General features: G+C 44.6%; 1 protein-coding gene across 1 annotated transcript in view; it reads left to right on the top strand.

Annotated features, from left to right (window-relative positions):
- The window catches only part of MYO5C (myosin VC), a 483,348-nt gene that overhangs the window by 182,261 nt on the left and 276,489 nt on the right, over nucleotides 1-24,598 (top strand). Inside the window, exon 13 of the mRNA XM_073568417.1 lies at nucleotides 14,245-14,370. Within this exon, the coding sequence (XP_073424518.1) occupies nucleotides 14,245-14,370 (126 nt within the window). The remainder of the gene's footprint in view (nucleotides 1-14,244; nucleotides 14,371-24,598) is intronic.

Raw genomic sequence — 24,598 nt, forward strand, 5'->3', positions numbered from 1 at the left:
TGTGCAGGGGGCTGCGACCGGGCGCTGCTCCGGAGCTCCCGGGCGTCCCGCGGGGCTTCCGGCGTTTCCGAGGTAGCGGTGACGTCAGGGGGCGGGCGGAGGAGGCGCTTCCGGGTCAGCGCGCTACTGCGCATGCGCGGCGATTCCAAGATGGCGGCGCCCATCGGAAACACCGATGGCGCGGGGTCGGGCGCCAGCTGGGGTAGGGAGCTCCGTTAAGGGGGGGGGCGCGGCATGGATACTGCTGACCGGAGGAGGGGTATTTAGGCGGGACCCGGGCAGGGTTCCTTGCCTTGGCCACATTACTACATGCAGCAGTGTGCAGCAGCAGCAGTGGTAATGGAAAGCGATCGAGAGCAGCAGCAGCAGCAGCGGCAGAAGCAAGGGCAGCAGCGGCAAACATCACTGCCGCCCCTGGATGACCTTCGGCAGGTCAAACAGAAAAAGAAAGGGTCCCGTGACAGTAATGCGGGACGAAGTGACCAGTCCACTCGTAAGAGCTCCTCCAGGCAGACAGGAGCATCGACCGAAAGAAATCCCCCTCGTTCTCCGGTACTTGATTGTGGCACTGGTAAGTGATCTTCATGAAAGTTCACTCAGTGACGGGACCCCCCTTCTGTGTTTTTCTTTTTCTAGGGAAAAAAAGCTACAAATAAAAATAAGCATAGGGAATGCGCACTCTGTGCATGCCCATTACCGGACGCGTGCCTCAAAAGATTGTGCCCCCCCTGTATTCAGCAGACGGTGGCAGAAGAGTCGCCTGCAGTAGCGGCGAGTTTGAGAGACATTGTCAGGGTAGAAATGAGGGAAACCCTAAAGTCCTTGTCTCAGCCGCAAAGTCTAAGGGGCGAGGTCCCGGCGGAGTCTGATTCCTCGGTAGAGTGGAGAAAAAGCAGAGACTCCCAGGCTTCATCTCCCTCGTCCTCCTCAGGAGAAGAGGACTCGGGGCGATTTTGTCTGCCTCTTGACCGGGTAGACAAGCTGGTCAAAGCAGTCAGAGGGACAATGGAGGTAGAGGAGCCTAAGCCCCATTTATCCATGCAGGATGTCATGTTCGGTGGGCTGGAACAGAGGAAGCGGAGAGTCTTTCCGTTAAATCAAAAGATACAGGATCTGATCCACAGAGAGTGGAAAAAACCGGACAAAAGAGGGTCGCTACCACCAGCCCTCAAAAGGAGATACCCCTTTGACGATCCGGCAGTAAGTTCTTGGGACAGAGCCCCCAAATTAGACGCTGCCATTGCGAAGGCATCAAAAAAATCCTCGCTCCCCTTTGAGGACATGGGATCCCTTAAAGATCCCTTAGACAGGAAAGCTGATACTTTCCTGAAAAACACCTGGGAGATGGCGGCCGGGTCCTTAAGACCAGCAGTGGCTTCAACGTGCACGGCCAGGTCCATGATGGTCTGGTTGGACCAGTTGGAGTCACAACTAAAACAGGGTACATCAAGACAGACAATTCTTGGGGCCCTACCGACCATCCAAGAGGGAGCAGCCTTCCTGGCAGATGCCTCAGCGGATGCAGTGAGAATGGCCGCCAGAGCAGCAGGTCTCTCTAACGCAGCTCGCAGAGCCCTGTGGCTAAAGTGCTGGCAGGGAGACATCCAGTCCAGAGCAAAGCTCTATGCGATTCCATGTGAGGGCGAATATTTGTTTGGAACTGTCCTAGACGAGCTGCTTGAAAAGGCGGGGGACGACAAGAAAAGGTTCCCAAACCTTTCATCAGCGTCCTACCCTCGCCCATTTGGTAGAAGGAGATTTGGCCAGGGGAGAAGGCGCAACTCTTCGCCTGTTAGAGATCGACCCAGATGGGAAGACAGAAGGAGACGAGGTACGGGCTATATGTTTACACGCTCGTCGAGAGATCAAAAGAAACCAAATCAATGACTAGCGGTTCCCGTAGGGGGTAGACTGTCATCCTTCTTCCCGGCATGGTCACAGATTACGAATAGTGACTGGGCGCGTAAGGTAATATCCACCGGGCTTAGGTTGGAATTTACCCAGATCCCGCGGGACACCTTTAAACTGACCCCCTTAAGATCTTCTCATCTCGAACAAGCGGCTTTAGAAGCGGAAGTCTTGAGCCTATGTCAGAAAAATGTTCTGGTAGAGGTTCCAGAGGCTGAAAGAGGAAGAGGGTTTTACTCTCCCCTGTTTCTATTCCAGAAACCTGATAACACATTCAGAACGATTATAAACCTTCGTTCCCTTAACGAGTTTTTGATTAATCATAAATTCAAAATGGAGTCCATTAATACAACAATAAAAATATTGTTTAAAGGTTGTTTTATGGCAGTCATAGATTTGAAAGACGCGTACTATCATGTACCTATCCATACAGACTTCCAGCAGTTCCTGAGGGTGGCAGTTTCAGTAGAGGGCACAGTACGTCATTTTCAGTATAGAGCCCTTCCCTTTGGTCTCTCAGCAGCACCCAGGGTTTTTACAAAGTTAGTGGCCGAAGTTATGGCTCACTTACGAGAGGTTGACGTCTTAATCATTCCATATTTAGACGATTTCTTGATTGTAGGAAAATCGGTGGGTCATTGTAAATCCCAGATAGAAAAAGCTAGATCCAGGTTAGAAAACCTGGGATGGATTTTAAACTACGAGAAATCCCGACTCCAGCCCTTAAAAATACAGAAATTTTTAGGGTTGATACTAAATTCAGACACTCAGCGGTGCCTGCTACCACTAGATAAATTACAAAAGATACAGGAGCAGGTTCTTCGGGCAATGGATAATCCATCTATGACCCTCAGACAGGCCATGTCCCTGTTAGGTTCTCTAACTTCATGCATCCCAGCAGTAAGGTGGGCACAGTTCCATACCAGAACCCTTCAAAACGACGTCTTGATTAATAGCAGGGCCCTTGGAGGCTCCTTACAAGGTCGGATGTGTCTAAGCCCCTCAACTGTTACATCACTGAGATGGTGGCTTGAGAGCGAGAACCTAGCGTCAGGGGTGCCCTGGATAACACAGATAACCCGTATTATAACCACAGACGCAAGTTCCTTTGGTTGGGGAGCCCATATGGGGGACATAGTGGTACAGGGCCAGTGGGATTCTAATTCTGAAATCTCATCCAACCAGAGAGAACTATTGGCGATAGAGCGGGCAGTCAAGAAACTCATTATCTACCTGCAGGGCCATCATGTGAGGATACACTCGGACAACCAGGTAGCGGTAGCATATGTCAACCACCAAGGTGGAACCCGCTCCAGCGCTCTGATGCAGATAACAGAACGGCTCCTCCAGATAGCAGAGAGAAATTGTCTATCTTTGACCGCGCTCCACATCAGCGGAAAGGACAATGTAAGAGCAGACTTTTTAAGCCGCAAGGCTCTAAGACAAGGAGAATGGGCTTTGAACAAAGATATTTACCGCCAGATTGTCCGCAGATGGGGCCAGCCAGAGGTAGACCTCTTTGCCACCAGAAAAAACAGAAAAGAAAGATTGTTCTGCTCTCTGAACCCAAGGGAAAATCCCCTGGCGGTGGATGCCCTACTGATAAGATGGGACTTTTCTCTGGCATACGCCTTCCCACCATTGAATCTTCTTCCCCTGGTAGTCAGGAAGATCAGAGAGGATCAGGCAAGAGTCATACTGATTGCCCCCTTTTGGCCCAGGAGGACCTGGTTCGCGTGGTTGAGGATCATGTCGGTAGGCGATCCCTGGGTACTGCCGAACCTTCCGGATCTCCTCTACCAGGGGCCAGTCAGCCACCCACAAGTAGCGGGACTTCATTTGACGGCGTGGTATTTGAAAGGTCACTATTAAAAAATAGAGGGTTCTCCAAGAACTTAATTGACACCCTCCTAAGAAGCAGAAAATTAACCACCACTAATATTTATGCTAGGACCTGGAAACGCTTCCTATCCACCTTTCACTTTGACATCAGAGATGGAATTCCCACGAAACATATTCTGGAATTTCTCCAGAAAGGTTTCGAATTGGGTCTCTCCACAAGTACGCTAAAAGTACAAGTTTCAGCCTAAGGCTGTGTGCACACGCTGCGGATTATGTGCGGATTCATCCGCGCGGATTTTGTAAAATCCGCAGGTGAAACCGCAGGTCAAAAGACCTGCGGTTTTACCTGCGGATTGCTCTGCGGTTTTGCCCTGCGGTTTTTCATCTCCTCAATGGAGGAGATGGCAAACCGCAGGAGAATCCGCAGAAAGAATTGACATGTCAATTCTTTCTGCGGATTGAAAACCGCAGATAATCCGCGCGGAAAATTCCGCACCGTCTGCACTGCGGTTTTTGATTCCCATAGGGAATCATGGTACTGTACACCGCAGCAAAAACTGCTGCGGGTCCGCAGCGGCCAAAACCGCAGCGTGTGCACACAGCCTTAGGGGCCCTGTTTGCAGCTGATATTGCAAAAGATTATTGGGTAGCAAGGTTCATCAGAGCAGCGGCCAGATCGAAACCTATACACAAAGACAGATGCGTACCGTGGGACTTAAACTTAGTCCTTACAGCCATGACAGAAAGTCTGTTTGAACCTTTAGATTCCGCCTCACTAAAGATTATATCTCTTAAGACAGCATTCCTGGTAGCAATAACATCCGCACGTAGGGTGAGCGATATACAGGCACTTTCCAGATTGCCTCCTTACACAGAGTTCTTACAGGATAGAGTAATCCTAAGGCCAGATCCAGCATACCTTCCCAAGGTAGCAACACAATTCCACAGGACACCGGAGATAGTTCTGCCTTCCTTCCTCCCTAACCCAACCAACCCTAAAGAGCAGAAACTCCAGGCGTTAGATATTAGAAGATGCTTACTGACATATTTAGCAGCCACGGATCCTTGGAAGAAGGAGAACGCATTATTCCTATCCTTCCAAGGTTCCAGGAAAGGATACAGAGTATCAAAACGCACATTAGCAAGGTGGATTAGGGAGGCTATCTCTCTTGCCTACACAGCAGGTGGCGGTCCGGCTCCACAGAACCTGAGGGCACATTCCACTCGGGCCATGGCATCATCCTGGGCGGAGAGGTCTGGAGTATCAATTGATCAAATATGTAAGGCGGCCACCTGGTCATCTCCTTCCACCTTTTTTAACCACTATCGGTTAGACATGGGTGCCTCCTCAGACCTCACCTTCGGGCTAAGGGTGCTGCAGGCTGTAGTCCCTCCCTAAGTTAGTTTACATCTCTGTAATTCTCTCGTGGTGCTGTCATGGGAGTCCGAATAAAGTATTAAGTTACGTACCGGTAACGGTATTTTTCGGAGGCCCATGACAGCACCCTTAGTTCCCTCCCTTGTTCACATATAGGGGTGCACTCCTTAAAAGATTGTTCATAGAATCACCTTATGTGGGAGATGGTATGAAATAATTCTGTTAAATAGGGTAGATAGGTTGTATATATCATATGTTGTGTACTAACCATGGTAGCCTCTCAAGCTCTGTAATCCAACTGATGCGTGGGAGAGGTGCCGCCCTTTTGTATCTGTAGGTTTCCTGTTCCTATAGGGCGGATCCCCTCTCTCGTGGTGCTGTCATGGGCCTCCGAAAAATACCGTTACCGGTACGTAACTTAATACTTTCTTCGCTATAACTTGCGTTTATTTATGAAAAAAACGGAAATTTGGCAAAATTTTTTAAAATTTTGCAATTTTCAAACACTTAAATCAAAGAGTGGTGTCACACAAAATAGTTAATAAATGACATTTCCCACATGTCTACTTTACATCAGCACAATTTTGGAAATATTTTTTTGTTAGGACATTATAAGGGTTATAAGATGATCAGTGATTTCTTATTTTTCCAACAAAATTTACAAAACCATTTTTTTTTTGGGACCACCTCATATTTAAGGTGAGTTTGGGGGGGTCAATATAACAGAAGATACCCAAACGTGACACCATTGTTAAATCTGCACCCCTCAAGGTGCGCAAAACCACATTCAAGAAGTTTATTAACTCTTCAGGTGCTTCACGAGAACTAAAGCAATGTGGAAGGAAAAAATGAACATTTTACTTTTTCACAAAAAATTTCCTTTGGAACCATTTTTTTTTATTTTCACAAAGGTATCAGGAGAAAATGGACCACAAAATTTGTTGTGCAATTTCTTCTGACTACGTAAATGCCCCATATGTGGGAAAAAGCTACTGTTTGGGCTCATGGCAGGGTCCAGAAGAGGAGGGAGCACCATTTGCCTTTTTATGAACGCAAAATTGACTGGAATCAATGGTGACGCCATGTTGCGTTTAGAGACCCTCCAACGTACCTAAACAGTAGGGTCTATCACAGTGATCAAAATGAACCAATAGGAAAAATTTCCTATGGTTGCCGAGTGCTGATCTTGGCATTGCCATTTTCTCCCAGAAGAAGATGCCGGCGGCCCAGGGGACTTCACGGGGGGGGGGGGGGGGGGGGGGATGCAGGGACACCAGAGGTACCAGGGGGGGATCGGTGGACCCTATTTCTCTCTCCTCTGATGTGCGCTCACATCAGAGGAGAGAGAAATTAAATGGGAAATCGGACTTTTTTTGTTTGTGGTCTCCGTTATACCATTAATAACGGTGATCACAACACTGGGGTTGGTAAAAACCGATCCGAATCATGTTCTTTGGGACCCGAGAGGAATTCGGACTCTGGGGGGTGCTATAGACTTATTTCTCAGCGCCTTTAAAAAGCGGTGCTCAGGCATAAGTACTCTTAACTGCCGCTGTTAAAAAGGCATATCGGCGGTTGTTAAAGGGTTAAAGAGATAAAGGGTTAAAGAGATGTGCATACCTGAGCACCCTGATGCAAACGTACGAGCACGTACGCTTAACACTAGTCATTATATTGCCACCATTTTAATGTCGTTAAGGGGTTACAATTCCAACTAAAATTTGAGAATCCATATGGGAAATCAACTCACAACTTACTAATTCATGGAGGGGGTGATTACTTAGTATTAACCGCTTTCTGACATTGGACGTACTATTCCGTCCATGTGCCCTGGGACTTAATGCCCATGGATGGAATAGTATGTCATACGCAATCAGCCGTGCGAATAGGGGGAGCTCGGCTTATCGCGGCCAGGTGTCAGCTGATTCTCACAGCTGACACCCAGCACTAAGTGCCCGGAGTGATCACGGACTGTTCCCGGCACTTTAACCCCCCCGGAACACTGCGCAGCGTTCCGGGAGCAGGCAGAGGGGCTGTCAGCTCTGACAGCCCTTCTGCCTTTGGATTGGAGACCCCACGGCATGACGCGGCGTCCCGATCACTCCCATGGTTACCAGAGCTCAGAGACTTCCTGTCATGTGCAGTGCATGTCAGGAAGTCTCACAGCTCAGTGCACAGTGTAAATGTTAGAATGAAATAAAAAAAATTAAATAATTGTAAAAATATTAAAAAAAATCAATATTTATTCTAACATTAAATCAATATTTGAATAAAAAAATCTAAACAATAAACGTACACATATTTAGTATCTCTGCGTCCGTAATGACCCAAACTATAAAACTATCCCACTAGTTAACCCCTTTAGTAAACACCATTAAAAAAAACAAGGCAAAAAAACAATGCTTTATCATCATACCGCTGAACAAAAAGTGAAATAACACGCGATCAAGAAGACAGATATAAATAAACATGGTACCACTGAAAACGTCATCTTGTCCCGCAAAAAACATGCCACAATATAGCTCCATCACCGGAAAAATAAAAACGTTATAGCTCTCAGAATAAACCGATGCAAAAATAATTTTTTTCTATAAAATAGTTTTTATTGTATAAAAGTGCCAAAACATAAAAAATGATACAAATGAGGTACTGCTGTCATTGTACTGATCCAAAGAATAAAACTGCTTTATCAATTTTACCACATGCGGGATGGTATAAACGCCCCCCCCCAAATAGAAATTCATGAATTGCTGGTTTTTGTTCATTCTGCCTCCCAAAAATTGGAATAAAAAGTGATCAAAAAACGTCATGTGCCCAAAAATGCTATCAATTAAAAACATCAACTCGACCTGCAAAAAACAAGACCTCACATGACTCTGTGGGCAAAAATATGGAAAAATTATAGCTCTCAAAATGTGGTGATGCAAAAACTATTTTTTTGCAATAAAAAGCGCCTTTTAGTGTGTGGCAGCTGCCAAACATAAAAGCCCGCTATAAATAGTAAATCAAATGCCCCTTTATCACCCCCTAAGGCTGGCTTCACACTAGCGCTTTTTAATGCTGCGCTTCGTGCGCGTCCATGCGCATGTGTCCTGCGCCCCTATCTTTAACATGGGGCGCATGGTCTAGCGTATGCACGCGTTCGTATGCGTTTTCATGCGCATGCATTTTTTGTAGTGTGCGCCTAAGCACGCCGGACGCAACCTGTTGCATGTTTGGTCTGTCCGACCTGTCTCAAAAAAACACATGCACACGCTTTCGCATGGAATGCGCAAAAAAAAAATCATATTACAGTCTATGGTAACGCAGGCGTGCGCATGGATATGCGTACGCCTGCGTTTAAAATCGCATGTTTAAAACGCATGCGCCTAAAAAAGCAAAAGCATACAAAACGCATGATGCATTTTTTGTATGCGATTCTATTGTGCACGAAGCGCAGCGCTAAACGCTAGTGTGAAACTAGCCTAAGTTAGGGAAAAATAATAAAATTAAAAAAATGTATTTATTTCCATTTTTCCATTAGGGTTAGGGTTGCGGCTAGAGTTAGGGTTGGGGCTAAAGTTAGGGTTAGGAGTGTGTTAGGGTTAGGTTTGTGGTTAGGGTTATGGTTAGGGGTGTATTGGGGTTAGTGTTGGAAATAGAATTGAGGGGTTTCAAGTGTTTAGGCACATCAGGGGCTCTCCAGACGCGACATGCGTCTGATCTCAACTCCAGCCAATTCTGCGTTGAAAAAGTCAAACGGTGCTCCTTCCCTTCCGAGCTCTGCCATGCGCCCAGCAGTAGTTTAACCCGACATATGGGGTATCAGAATACTCTGGACAAGTTGCACAACAACTTTTGGTGTCCAATTTCTCCTGTTACCCTTGGGAAAATAAAAAATTGGGGGCAAAAAGATCATTTTTATGAAAAAATAATATTTTTTATTTTTACGGTTCTACATTGTAAACTTCTGTGAAGCACTTGGGTGTTCAAAGTGCTCACCATACATCTAGATAAATTCCTTAGGGGGTCTACTTTTCAAAATGGTGTAACTTGTGGGGGTTTCGAATGTTTAGGCACATCAGGGGCTCTCCAAACGGGATATGGTGTCCGATCTCCATTCCATCCAATTTTTCTCTTTCCCTTCCGAGCTCTGCTATGCGCCCAAACACTGATTTACCTGCATATATGGGGTATCAGCGTACTCAGGACAAATTGTACAACAACTTTTGGGGTCCAATTTCTCCTGTTACCCTTGGTAAAATAAACCAATTGGATCTAAAGTACAGTTTTTATGAAAAAAGTTAAATGTTCATTTTTTTTAAACATTCCAAAAATTCCTGTGAAGCACCTGAAGGGTTAATAAACTTCTTGAATGAGGTTATCAGCACCTTCAGGGGTGCAGTTTTTAGAATGGTGTCACATTTGGGCATATTCTATCATATAGACCCCTCAAAGTGACTTCAAATGTGATGTCGTCCCTAAAAAAAAATGGTGTGAAAATGAGAAATCGCTTGGCAACTTTTAACCCTTATAACTTCCTAACAAAAAAAATTATGGTTCCAAAATTGTGCTGATGTAAAGTAGACATGTGGGAAATGTTATTTATTAACTTTTTTGTGTGCCCTGTTTTAAGGGCATGAAAATTCAAAGTTGGAAAATTGCAAACTGTTCAAAATTTTCGCTAAATTTCCATTCTTTTCACAATTAAACGCAAGTAATATCAAAGAAATTTTACCACTATCATGAAGTACATTATGTCAGGAGAAAACATTGTCAGAATCTCTGGAATCCATGGAAGCATTCCAGAGTTATTACTTCATAAAGGGACAGTGGTCAGAATTGTAAAAATTGGCCCGTTCATGAACGTGCAAACCACCCTTAGGGGTAAAGGGGTTAACATTGCTCACAAAAAGTCTTTAATAGGGCACTGGTCACAAAAATTTAGTGCACAGTGTCTGGCTTACAGCCTATTAGTGATGCTCATACTATTATATTAGGCGAGCTGCCCAGCACTATCTAAGGGTAGTTTCACATTTGCGTTTAAGGCCGCAGCGACGGCCTGCGCACGGCCGCTGCTAAGCCCCACCCCTGCCATGCCTCCTCCGGTAGCTCCGCCTACGGGTGCATGACGCTGCATGCGTCCCCTATCTTTAGCACTGGGGACGCAGGCCGTACGCAGGTATGCGTTTGGCGGCACATGCGTCCTTTTGACGCTGCGCCGACCGCACCAAATTGCAACAGGTTGCGTTTGGCGCTGGTCGGCGCAGCGTCAAAAGGATGCCTGCACATGTCCTGCGTCCCCAGTACTAAAGATAGGGGACGCAAGACGCGTGCAGTGTCATGTGCCTGTAGACATGACACCCGCAGAACATATCTGCGTTACAAAACGTCACCATCCTTTTTGAGCCCTGCCGTGTGCCCAAACAGTAGGTTCACCCAACATATGGGGCATCCAGGTACTAAGGAGAAATTGAACAACAAATTTTGGGGTCCATTTTCTCCAGTTACCCTTGTGAAAATAAAAAAAATTAGAGCTGAAAAACATTTTTGTCGGAAAAATTTGATTTTTTTTTTAATTTTCACCGCTCAATGTTATAAACTTCTATGAAGCACCTGTGGGTTCAAGGTGCTCACCGCACATCTAGATAAGTTTCTTGAGGGGTCTAATTTCTAAAATGGGGTCTCTTGTGGGTTCAACTCTTTAGGCACACCAGGGGCTCTCCAAACTTGACATGGCATCTACTAATGATTCCAGCAAATTTTGCATTCAAATAGGTAAATGGCGCTCCTTCCCTTCCGAGACCTGCTGTGCACCCAAATAGTAGTTTTCCTTCACATATTATGAATCTGCATACTCAGAAGAAATTGCACAACAAATTGTATGGTGCATTTCTCCAGTTACCCTTGTGAAAATAAAAAAAATTGGGACTAAAAGAACATTTTTGTGGGAAAAATGTGATTTTCTTTTATGGCTCAACATAGTAAACTTATGTGAAGCACCTGGGGGTTCAAAGTGCTCACCACACACATCTAGATATGTTCCCTGAGAGGTATGGTTTACAAAATGGGGTCACTAGTGATTGGTTTCCACTGTTTAGGCACATCAGGGGCTCTCCAAACGTGACATAGCTTCTGCTAATTATTCCAGCAAATTTTACACTCAAAAAAATGAAATGCCACTGCTTCCCTTCCGAGCCCTGCCGTTTGCCAAAACAGTAGTTTTACTCACACATATGGGGCGTTGTCATACTCAGGAGAAATTGAACAGCAAATTGTATGGTGCAATGTTTCACCCTTGTGAAAATGCGAAATTTTGGGCTAAAAAATATTTTTGAGTGAAACTTGATTTTTTTTATTTTCACGGCTCAACGTTATAAAGTTCTGTGAAGCACCTTGCGGTTCATAGTGCTTACCACACATCTAGATAAGATCTCTGAAGGGTCTAGTTTCCAAAATGGTTTCACTTGTGAGCTGTTTCCACTGTTTAGGCACATCAGGAAACATCAGCCGGGCAAAGCGCCAGAATTGGCACATCTAATTCATGCGCTTTTTCTAGTTGGCCTCGGGCTGCTATTTTTTGCCTGAAGGTGCCAAAATCCATGACCCCTTACCAGCCTGAGAATTCCAGCCCCAGCTGTCTGCTTTAGCAAGGCTGGCTGTCAAAAATGGGGGGGCAACCCCCAACCCATTTTTAAAGTTATTTATTTAAATAATGAAAAGATACGGCGTGGGTACCCTATTTTTGATAGCCAGCCTTGCTGAAGCTGAGGGCTGCAGCCCCCAGCTGTGACTTTTGCCTGGCTCATTATCAAAAATACGGGGAAAATAATGCGTTTTTTAAAAATTAATTATTTACAGCACAGGAGCCAGTCCTGCTCTTGCTGTTATTAGTGGCAGCAGGTGTTGGATGATGGGAGCAGTAGTCCCATCAGCTGACACCTGTGATCGGAGGTAAACTTTATACCTCCACTCACAGCTGCACGCTCACGCTGTCTTTTGACAGCATGGATACCGTGGCTATCTGACCCACGGTGATAATTTTACCGCTGATCAGAAGCGGTGTTTGCCGTGCTGTCATGCACATAAATGGTGTTACTCCGTGAGATTAAAGGAAGGCTCCCTTTAGTGGACATGAAGCCTGTTGGCTACATCTATAAATGGTGTAACTTCCTAAGATTACTTCAGGGCTTCCTCTAGTAGTGGATATGGAGGCTGCTAGCTACATCTATAAATGATGTTACTCCCAGAAATTAATGCAGGGTTACCTCTAGTGCAGACCTGGGCTAACTGGGCCCGGGAGCCACATCCGGCCCCCAGAGTGTTCCTGTGTGGCCTTTGTATGTGAGAGTTAACCCTTACCTCCCTCTTTGCTCCCAGCTTGTACTGTGGCATGTCCTGTGCAGGATAGGTAAGGGTTAAGTCCCCCATAGTGCTCCCCCTGTGATCTGTGGCTTATCATATCCACTCCATAGACTGCAGTAAGGATTCCCACCCCCTCCTGTCAGCAGCTGCCCCTATGTGATGTGGATCTCTGCATGTGGAGCAGAGGTGGGAGAAAACTTTTTTCTAACATTCCCAATTTATTGCTTGATCATCTGCTATTACGTGTTATGATAGGCTTCATTGCAACAAGTATAGTCAGGCTATGTTCACACAACTGTAATATTGGTCAAAGTGCTGTCTATGAAAAAAAAAATAAACCCGACCTCAGACTGAGCACTAGGATCATGTTATGGAATTGAGCTATTTAGATTACAGTCAGAAAATGTGTGAGAAATGTCACAGCACCCATCGGTCTCTTCTGTTTTTCAGATCACACACGCCTGTTGAAGTCTGAGTGTGCAAAAATAAAAAAATTGGATCCCATATGAATCATCCATATAGCATCCGATTTTTATGAATACATTTCCATTACTAACACAGAACACTGTATTTCTTTGTTAAAATCAAAGGTGACTTTAATACTAAATTTAATTCATAAGCTAATCACTTTTTTAATATATTTCAGTTAAAAAATTTCTACCTTTCCCTCTCTACTCTAACGTGGTTTTTTTTTTTTTTTTTTTTACTTCCAATGACTTTTTTTTGAGAATCCCAGTGCATTTTGGGGTACTCATATGGGACATCATTAGGGGGCAGAGGTCACTACCACCGCTGCTTTCCCCACCATGAAAAGAAGCGTCATCTGTTTCAGAGACTGGACTGGTCCCTGCCGGGTCATCACTTCTCCTTAGAGCCAGCAAGGGAGCGCACTGTCCCTGTGCATTCAAATCAATATATCACAGAAAACTCGTACTGAGTATGCGTCAGAATTTATGTACGACGCATTATCAGGTGAGCAGGACTGGCCGAGCCTTCAAAACAGACATCACTGATGGTGACTAATTTCAGAGAGGGCGCAGAGGTTGTGGCAGTGTCCGCAGCGTCTGCCCCCTGATGACAGCTCATTCGAGTATCCTAGCATGCACTGGTGAATCTCAAACAAAATGTCATGGGATGTTAGAAAAAAAAAAAAAAGACAGGAAGTCAGAATGTAGAGGGTACGTTAAGAAATTTTTCATTGATGTATATTAGAAAACAAGATTAGATTATTGCACTGAATAAATATACATTTAATATGAAATTCACCTTTGGTTTCAGACCGCCCCTTTAAGTTCAGCTGATTGGTTCGACCCTCCACAGCAGTGCCAGTTTCTCATGTGGCCCCTTGGGAAAATTAATTGCCCACCCATGGATATGGTGGCTGCTGGCTACATCTGTAAATGCTGTTACTCCCTGGGATTACTGCAGGGCTCCCTCTAGTGGATATGGTGGCTGCTGGCTACATCTATAAATGGTGTTACTCCCTGAGATTACTGCAGGGCTCCCTCCAGTGGATATGATGCCTTGCTGGCTACATCTATAAATGATGTTACTCCCTGAGATACTGCAGGGCTCCCTCTAGTGGACATGATGCCTTGCTGGCTATATCTGTAAATGGTGTTACTCTCTGAGATTACTGCAGGGCTCCCTCTAGTGGATGTGATGCCTTGTCGGTTACGTCTATAAATGGTGTTACTCCCAGTTACTCCCTGAGATTACTGCAGGGCTCCCTCTATTGGATTTATAATAACGTACACTATTGTATTTCCTAGCTCCCACAAGGAACTGATGAAAACTGGCTGCAGAAACTCTACAACAACTACATCAACAAGAACCCATTGTTTGAAAAGCCAAGAATGTCCAATAGATCATTTATTATCCAGCACTTTGCCGATAAGGTAAAATGACACAAGAAATGTGGCTGCTAAACTGTAACTAATGCATTCAGTAATTTTTAGGTATTCCCTCATAGATTCACTGTGCAAAGGGATCTAGCTATACTGACTTTCAGTATAAATCCGATCTCTGTCACCTCCAAAAATTCTCAGATGACTCAGTGATTGTAGGGGGTATTGTGGGGGACCGGGGTGAGGAGGAATATAGAAGGGTGGTTTCTGACTTTGTAGATTGGTGCCAGACTAACTGCCTAGAACTAAATGTAAAGAAAACCAAGGAGATGGTGGTGAGTTATAGAAGGAGAAAGGATGATTACTTGAGAGCTACAAATATTTGGGGGTTCACCTTCACAGCAAACTTGATTGGAGGTGTCATACAGAGAAGGTTCAAAAGAAGGGAATGAGCAGACTGTACTTTCTGCGTAAGCTCAGGTCGTTCAATGTGTGCAGTAAAATGCTGGAAATGTTCTACCAGTCCGTGGTAACGAGCGCCATCTTTTTTGCTATCATCTGCTGGGGCAGCGGTGTGCGAGTAGCTGACGCTAATAAACTCAACAAACTTATCAAGAAGGCAAGTGCAGCTGTTGGCCTCCATCTTGACTCTTTTGAGGAGGTAGTGGAAGATAGGATTCAGAAGAAGTGTAGGGCTATAATGCACAATAATACACACCCACTATACGGGCTGTTCTTGATTCAGAAGAGCACATTCAGCAGCCATCTAATCCTACTAAAGTGCAAGAAGGAGAAATTCAGGAAATCGTTTGTGCCTACTGCTATGGGGATGTATAATGATTCACTAAGGGTGAAAGATGGCTATGACCTAGGGCTGGCACACTAATGGAAGTGATCAGAGATTTGTGTACCTTTGCTTGTTATGTATTGTTGTTTAGTCATGTGCAAGATCTGTGTCTGGTAATTACTCTATGTAATGCTGTTTGTAATGTAGTAATGCTGTTCAGAATGTTTTGTTTGTAATGCTGTTGTAACGCTGCTGTGATACCATAATTTCCCTCGGGATCAATAAAGTGTATCGTATCATATCGTAACATGATTGCAAACATGGATATTTCTTATATTCCTTTTTTATATGTCTCCCATATGATTATAGTATGTGGTCTGATGTAGAATAGTATATAGACTAATATAGAACACTGAGTTTGCTATTTGTACAAAATGGTCAATTTTCAAGAGAATAACATGCAAATACCATCATTATTACCAATTACAAATGTGGCTTATATTTTCCAATATCAATCATATCAATAACTGTTATATGAATTATTAGCAATTAAAGGGTTTTCCACTTTTAGAAAAGTGGACCCCAATTATTTCCTGTAATGTAAAATCGGATAGTATTCACCCCTCCTTGGATCCAACACTGATTCTCCACCACTATGCTGGACCCAAGTGTTTTGGCTACAGCGGTGACGTCACGTTGATAGCTCATATCACTGCTGCAGCTAATCTGATGTATACGGCACAAGCAACTGTGCTCAGTGATTGGTATTGTTAGTCGTGATGTTTGCTGTTGACGTGATATCACTGCTGCAGCCCAAACACTGAGATGGAAACAGTGTCAGGGAGCTGGTGTTGGGTCCAGAGAGGGAGAGCGCTATCTGAGTTTGCTGTTTTACATTACATAAATTATTCTGGGTCTACTTTTCTGAAAGAAAACTCCTTTAAGTATATCTTAAAAAATGGAGGACAATGATTATTTACTTTCACACTTTGAAAATGTATTATCCAGTAATAATAATAATAATAATAATCTATATGTATAGAAATGAGAATATTTATGTGTATCCCCGGGAACATAAGCTCCCAGCCATTGTCTGCCCCCCAGAAAGGAGCAGAGAGCACATGACAGAAGTGAATCACCCCCTCCTCTATTACTGCCAGGTTCAATTGTTACCGGCGTATAAAATCGCATCATCAGCGGCCGCACACGGAGCCACACTGCCAGGATACATAACAGCACATCTCCAGGAACTTCTGCTCAGTGCTCGGGACTATGGGATGGAGGATATGTATGATGGGTATATGGGCACGGGACTATGGGATGGAGGATATGTATGATGGGTATATGGGCACTGGACTATGCGATGGAGGATGTATGATGGGTATATGGGTACGGAACTATGGGATGGAGGGATATGTATGATGGGTATACGGGCACAGGACTATGGGATGGAGGATATGTATTATGGGTATATTGGCACGGGACTATGGGATGGAGGATGTGTGATGGGTATATGGGCACTGGATTTGGGATGGAGGATATGTATGATGGGTATATAGACATGGGACTATGGGATGGAGGATATGTATGGTTGGTATATGAGCACGGGACTATGGGATGGAGGATGTGTGATGGGTATATGGGCACTGGACTATGGGATGGAGGATATGTAAGATGGGTATATGGGCAAGGAACTATAGGATGGAGGATGTGTGGGTATATGGGCACAGGATTGTGGGATGGAGGATATGTAAGATGGGAATATGGGCATGGGACTATGGGATGGAGGATCTGTATGATTGGTATTTGGGCACGAGATTTTGGGATGGAGGATATGTAGGATGGGTATATGGGCACTTTACTATGGGATGGAGGATAATCATTATAATTTGTTATAACTAACCACAGTTAGTTACTATACCCGGGCAATGCCAGGCTCTTCAGCTAGTAGTAGTTATAAATTCCAATTATTCCAAAAAATTCAGCACCACTTTAGATTTAAAGGTTATTCTCAAGATAACAATTCATAGTGCTTCCTGATAAGTAATGCTATGTTTCCACTATGAGCTTTTGGTGCGGTTTTAAAGCTGCAAATCTCTTCTGAGTCAAAAACGCAGCATCTTACAGTACCAGCAAAGTGGATGGGATGTATAGAGATCTCATGTCCGCTGTGCTTTTTTTTTTAAACTCCGCGTAAACTGACCTGCGGTGCGTGTTTGAAATCTGCAGCATGTCAGTTTCTTTTGTGAGTATGCTGTGTTTTCTGTGTGGATTTTCCCCATAGACTTGCATTAAATGTAAATCCTCAGGTAAAAATGCATGTGTGGTTTTAATGTGTTTCTGTTTTGGAAGCACATCAAAAAATTAATGTAATCCGCACCTAATTATAACAAAGTTTTGTTAAAGCCAAACACCAGGAAGTATCAAAAACAAGACAACTTTGTTTAACCCCTTTCCTACAATGGACGCAATATTCCGTCCATGTGACCTGGGACCTAAATCCCATGGACGGAATATTACGTCATGCCCTTTAATGCGACATCGCGACTTAAGTCGCGGTGATCGCATTAAAATGCCGACGCCATCTTACCTCAGGATAGATGGCCTCGGCATCCCGGGCAGTCTCCGCCCTGGCCCGCCCCTCTGTGAGCTGTGATTGGCTGTTCAATTCAGAGCAGCCAATCACAGCGCTTCTCTTTGTTTCAGATTGGCAGAAACAACAGGATCCTAGGCTAGGATCGAGTACCGATGTACTCGATCCTAGGACCGGTGCCTGGCAACGCCAGTCACCGGAGAAAAGCCCCCAGATTGGCGTGATAGCCGATCTAATCGATCGCGCCAATCGCAGCGCACAGCGCCGCTGTGCCCTGCCGGTACCGGCCCGGATCGGTGCTGTAATAGCACCGATCCTAGGCCGGAGCCTAGGACAGGCCCAGCAGGGCCTGCAGGAAGTGGTTGGCGCGGTCGATTAGATGGGCGATCGCACCAGCCACAGGGCACAGCTGCGGTCACGCTGTGACCGCTCTGTGCCCTACTGATGACCTGGCCATGACCTGCCTAGGAATCGGAGCGGTGAGCTCCGATCCTAGGCAGTTACCATGGTCACCAGGCAGAGCAGGAATTGGTAAGATCGATGTAATAATTCGATCCCACCAATGACAGGTCACAGCAGCGATGTGACCGCTCTGTGACCTGCCCCTGACCTGCCTCTGACCTGTCTGACCTGTCTGCAGGGGTCCTCACTCTAGCTGAGGATTCCTGCAGAGAGGTCGGACGCAGCAAGAGCTCCTGTGCAGGGTATTGTGGTGCCACAGCTTGCAGCTTCATAATCCGTGCAGAAGAAAGAACACTACAACTGTAAGTGTTAATTGATCCCTGATCCCCTGCCCAATCTATCTTCATCCCCCCATCCCCCCTCCACCCCCCCTTTTGCGCCACCTCCGTGCGCAGCCGCCGAGCGTTGATCGGTGACGCAGTTCACCGATCAACACTCGTGCTCACTTTTTTTCTTAGCCCCCTTTGCGCCACCTCCGCACACACATCCCGCAGCTGCAAAACTTTGATAAGTGACGCACATCACTTATCAGAGCTTGTGCCTGCCGTTTTTCATTTTTTTCACCCCTTTTTGTGCCACCTAACTACAACCCTAACTGTTGATCCCTGCCCGATCTCTATTCATCCACCCCAATCCCCCCAGCCCCCTCTTTTTACCCCCTTTGCGCCGTTTCCGAGTGCACATTTAGCAGCCGCCGAATTTTGATAAGTGACGCAATTCACTTATCAAAGTTCGTGGCGGCTGTTTTCCATTTTTCTTTTTCACCTCCCCTCCCTTTGAACCACCCCTGTGCACACATTCAGCAGCCACTAAATTTTGATAAGTGACGCCGTTCACTTATCCTATCTAGGACCTGCTGTTTTAGACTTTTTTTTCACAAGTATTTTGCTCCCCATTTCCTTTTAGCTTTTTCTTACAGGATAGTGTGCACCAATCACCAGCCCCCCCACCACATACACAGTTATAAATAAAGGACACTCAAGCACCATATTTACACAAAAAAAGTCCCGCCCATCACGTTCCTCCCAACAGCGCTATTCAATGGAGGAGGCATATGCTTTACTTGCCTCCGACACTAATAGCGAGGATGACGATACAACTTTTCTTTATTTTTCGGATTCTTCATCCTCTTCCCCCTCATCTTCCTCCTCGGGTCCTGCGGAACCGCCACGCAGACGCTCCAGGACAGATGAAGCAGCGCCCACCATGCCCGCAGCTGATTCTGCAGACCCTGTGTGGACCTCGCGCCCCCTGAAAATCACAAGCCACTGATTCCTGATTTTGTGGCGGAATCAGGAATCAAGTTTGACATCACCGGCCTCACAGAAATTGACTTTTTCAAAGTCTTTTTCTCTTAGGATTTTGTTAACCTCATGGTGGAGCGAACTAATTTGTACGCTTGGCAATTTTTGGAGCAAAACCCGCGTTCATCCTATACTAACTGGTCCTCTGTGGACGCAGTTGAAATGACGCAGTTTTGGGACCTGGTCCTCCACATGGGTATCCTGAAGAAGCCTAAAATTCGGCAATATTGGAGTGTTGATATTTTATACAACACTCCAGTGTTCCGAATGGTCATGATCCGGACGCGTTTTCAGGCCATCCACAAATTTCTGCATTATAACGATAATGCACAGTGTCCCGCACGAGATGACTCCAACTTTGACCGTCTGTTCAAAGTTCAGCCGGTCATCGAACACTTCAACAAAAAGTTTGCTGAAGTGTACGTGCCCCAAAGGAACATCTGCGTGGATGAGTCCTTGGTCCATTTTAAGGGCAGGATCGGATTCAGTCAATACCTGCCCAGTAAAAGGGCCAGGTACGGAATCAAACTTTATAAGCTGTGTGAGAGTACCTCAGGGTACACCCACAGGTTTAGAGTGTAGGAAGGAAAGGACACCAGGATTGAACCCCCTGAGTGTCCTCCTGACCTGGGAGTGAGTGGGAAAATTGTGTGGGATTTGGTGCACCCACTGCTGGATAAAGGTTATCACCTCTACACTGATAACTTTTATATCAGTGTCCCACTCTACAAATCCCACTCTGCGCGAGGTACCGCAGCTTGCAGTACTGTCCGCAAAAGTCAGAGGGGCCTCCCGAAGACGCTACTTGGGCAAATGCTCCGAAAAGGTGAGAGCAGGGCCCAATGTAGCGACCACATCCTGGTGGTCAAGCACAAGGACAAGAGGGATGTCCTTCTCTTGACCACCATACACGGTGATGGCAGCGCCCTCAGCAGTGTACGGGATACCTGTGCACAGGTCAGCAAACCTGAATGTGTGCTGGGGTACAATAAAAACAAGGGGGGCGTTGATTTCCTGCTGTCACAATGTGCACACCACACCGATACGTCGTACCTTGAGTTTCAGGAGGTAGTGGTTAAGGCCCTGATGTTTGGCACTCTGGAAGGAGCGGGCCCCAGAACTTCCGGAGCTGAAGGTGCTCATATTGTACCAGGTCAGCATTTCCCGGGGGAGGTCCCGCAAACTTGAAAAAAGGTAAATCGCAAAAAAGGTGCCGAGTGTATTCCAAAAATGGAATACGCAAGGACACCATTTATCAATGCGACACCTGCCCCGAAAAACCTGGCCTGTGTATGAAGGATTGCTTCAAATTGTACCACACCTCAATGCACTACTAAATTACTTTACCGGAAACATTAGATTAGTTGGGGCATATCTAGATAAATTCCTTGGGGGTCTAGTTTCCAAAACAATGTCACTTGTGTTTTTTTTTTTTTTTTACTGTTTAGGCACATCAGGGTCTCTGCAAATGGAAAATGACGCCCGCAGACCATTCCATCTAAGTCTGCATTCCAAAACATCACTCCCTTCCAATCCCCGACGTGTGCCTAAACAGTTTTTTCCCACATATGGGAACCAGCGTACTCAGGACAAATTGGACAACAGCTTTTGGAGTCCAATTTCTCCTGTTACCCTTGGGAAAATTAAACATTGGGGACTAAACTATCATTTTTGTGGGCACAAAATTGGATTTTTTATTTTCACTCCTGGGCAGTATAAACTTTAGTGAAACACTTTGGGGTTCAAAGTTCTCACCACATATCTAGATAAGTTCCTTAGGGGGTCTAGTTTTCAAAATGGGGTCACTTGTGGGGGGGTTTCTACTGTTTAACCACATCAGGGGCTCTGCAAATGGAACATGACGCCCGCAGACCATTCCATCAAAGTCTGAATTCCAAAGCGTCACTTCTTCCCTTCTGAGCCCCCCCGATGTGTGCCCAAACAATAGTTTTCTCCCACATATGGGGTACCAGCGTACGCAGGACAAATTGGACAGCAACTTTTGGAGTCCAATTTCCCCTGCTACCTTTGGGAGAATAAAAAATTGGGGACTAAACGATCATATTTGTGGAAAAAATGTGATTTTTTTTTATTTTCACGCCCGGGCGTTATAAACTCCTGTGAAGCCCTAGGGGGTTTAAGGTGCTCACCACACATCTAGATAAGTTCCTTAGTGGGTCTAGTTTCCAAAATGGGGTCACTTGTGGGGGGTTTCCACTGTTTGGGCACATTGGGGGCTCGTCAAACGCAACATGGCGTCCAATCTCAATTCCATTCAATTTTAGGTTGAAAAAGTCAAACGGCGCTGCTTCCCTTCCGAGCCCTGCCGTGCGCCCAAACAGTGGGGCCCCCACATATAGGGTATCAGCGTACTCAGGACAAATTGGACAACAACTTTTGGGGTCAAATTTCTCCTGCTACCTTTGGGAGAATAAAAAATTGGGGACTAAACGATCATATTTGTGGAAAAAATGTGATCTTTTTATTTTCACGCCCAGGCGTTATAAACTCCTGTGAAGCCCTAGGGAAAATTAAAAAATTGTTGCTAACAGATCATTTTTGTGACTAAAAAGTTAAATGTTAATTTTTTCCTTCCATGTTGCTTCTGCTCCTGTGAAGCGCCTGAATGGTTAATAATCTTCTTGAATGTAGTTATAAGTAGCTTGAGGGGTGCAGTTTTTAGAATGGTGTCACTTTTGGGTATTTTCTGCCATATAGACCCCTCAAAATGACTTCAAATGTGAGGTGGTCCCTAAAAAAACGGTTTTGTAAATTTTGTTGTAAAAATGAGAATTCGCTGGTCAACTTTTAACCCTTATAACTTCTTAACAAAAAAAAATTTTGTTTCCAAAATTGTGCTGATGTAAAGTAGCCATGTGGGAAATGTTATTTATTAACTATTTTGTGTCACGTAGCTCTCTGGTTTAAGGGCATAAAAATTCAAAGTTTGAAAATCACAAAATTTTCTAAATTTTTGCCATATTTCCGTTTTTTTCATAAATAAACGCAAGTTATAGCGAAGAAATTTTATCACTAAAGTGAAGTACAATATGTCACGAGAAAACATTGTCAGAATCGCCTAGATCCGTTGAAGTGTTCCAGAGTTATTACCTCATCAAGGGACAGTGGTCAGAATTGTAAAAATTGGCCCGGGAATTAACGTGCAAACCACCCTTGGGGTGAAGGGGTTAAAGCATGACACTCCAAAAATAAACAAAAGAAACGCAAAGTCAAAATTGAGACAAAAGCGCAGTGAAAAAAAACACAAGTACGGTAACCTACGGTAATTTAAATAATTGGTGCAGAAATGGTGCAATGTCAGAAACTCACTAAAAGCTCTTCGTGTGAATGCAGTGTAAAACAAAACAGAGGACTCACTCCCAGCATTAAACTAGCATGTGAGATTCGGCTTATCACATTATGGCAGATATTACACTGGTGGGCTACATTTACTTTATCATAAATGAAAAAATATCAAGATTTCCAACTAGCATAAGCTTGTTTCCACTGGTTCTTTAACCCCTTCACTACCAAGGGTGGTTTGCATGTTAACTCCCGGGCCAATTTTTACAATTCTGACCACTGTCCCTTTATGAGGTAATAACTCTGAAACGCTTCCATGGATCTCGGTCATTCTGACATTGTTTTCTTGTGACATATTGTACTTCATGTTAGAGGTAAAATTTCATTCATATAACTTGTGTTTATTTGTGAAAAAAAAAAGGAAATTTGGCGAAAATTTTGAAAATTTCGCGATTTTCCAAATTTGAATTTTTATGCCCTTAAATCACAGACATACGGCACACAAAAAACTTAAGTAACATTTCCCACATGTTTACTTTACATCAGCACAATTTTGGAACCAAAATGTTTTTTTGTTAGGAAGTTATAAGGGTTAAAAGTTGACCAGCGATTTCTCATTTTTGCAACACCATTTTATTTTTACGGACCACATCACATTTGAAGCCACTTTGAGGGGTCTATATGATAGAAAATTCCCAAAAGTGACACCATTCTAAAAACTGCACCCCTTAAGGTGCTCAAAACCACATTCAAGAAGTTTATTAACCCTTCAGGTGCTTCACAGGAATTTTTTGAATATTTAAAAAAAAATAAAAAAATACTTCAGGTTCAATTTTTTTTTATTTTACCAAGGGTAACAGGAGAAATTGGACTGCAAAAGTTATTGTGCAATTTGTCTTGAGTACGCTGATACCTGATATGTGGGTATAAACGACTATTTGGGTGCATGGCAGAGCTTGGAAGGGAAGCAGCGCCATTTGACTTTTTTGGCTGGAATTGAGATCGGACACCATGTCGCATTTGGAAAGTCCCTGATGTACCAAAACAGTGGAAACCCCCCACAAATGACACCATTTTGGAAACTAGACCCCCCGAGGAACTTATCTAGATGTGTGGTGAGAACTTTGAACCCCCAAGGGCTTCACAGAAGTTTATAATGTACAGCCGTACAATTAAAAAATCATATTTTTTCCACAAAAATGATCTTTTCACCCTCAATTCTTATTTTTCCAAGGGTAACAGGACCCTAAAAGTTATTGTGCAATTTATCCTGAGTACACCGATACCCAATATGTTGGTGTAAACGACTATTTGGGCGCACGGCAGAGCTTGGAAGGGAAGCAGCGCCATTTGACGTTTTTGGCTGGAATTGAGATCGGACACCATGTTGCGTTTGGAAAGCCCCTGATGTACTAAAACAGCAGAAACCCCCCACAAATGACACCATTTTGGAAACTAGACCCCCCAAGGAACTTATCTAGATGTGTGGTGAGCACTTTGAACCCCCTAGTGCTTCACAGAAGTTTATAATGCCCGGGCGTGAAAATAAAAAAATCGTATTTTTTCCACAAACATGATCATTTAGTCCTCAATTTTTTTATTTTCCCAAGGATACCAGGAGAAATTGGACCCCAAAAGTTGTTGTCCAATTTGTCCTGAGTACGCTGATACCTCATATGTGGGAGAAAACTACTGTATGGGCTCACGTCAGGGCTCGGAAGGGAAGTAGTGACGTTTTGGAATGCAGACTTTGATGGAATGGTCTGCGGATGTCATGTTGCCTTTGGAGAGCCCCTGATGTACCCAAACAGTGGAAACCTTCCACAAATG

This window comes from Dendrobates tinctorius, unplaced genomic scaffold (assembly GCF_039654945.1).
Source record: "Dendrobates tinctorius isolate UK_male_01 unplaced genomic scaffold, ASM3965494v1 ptg000022l, whole genome shotgun sequence".
Taxonomy (NCBI): Eukaryota; Metazoa; Chordata; class Amphibia; order Anura; family Dendrobatidae; genus Dendrobates; species Dendrobates tinctorius.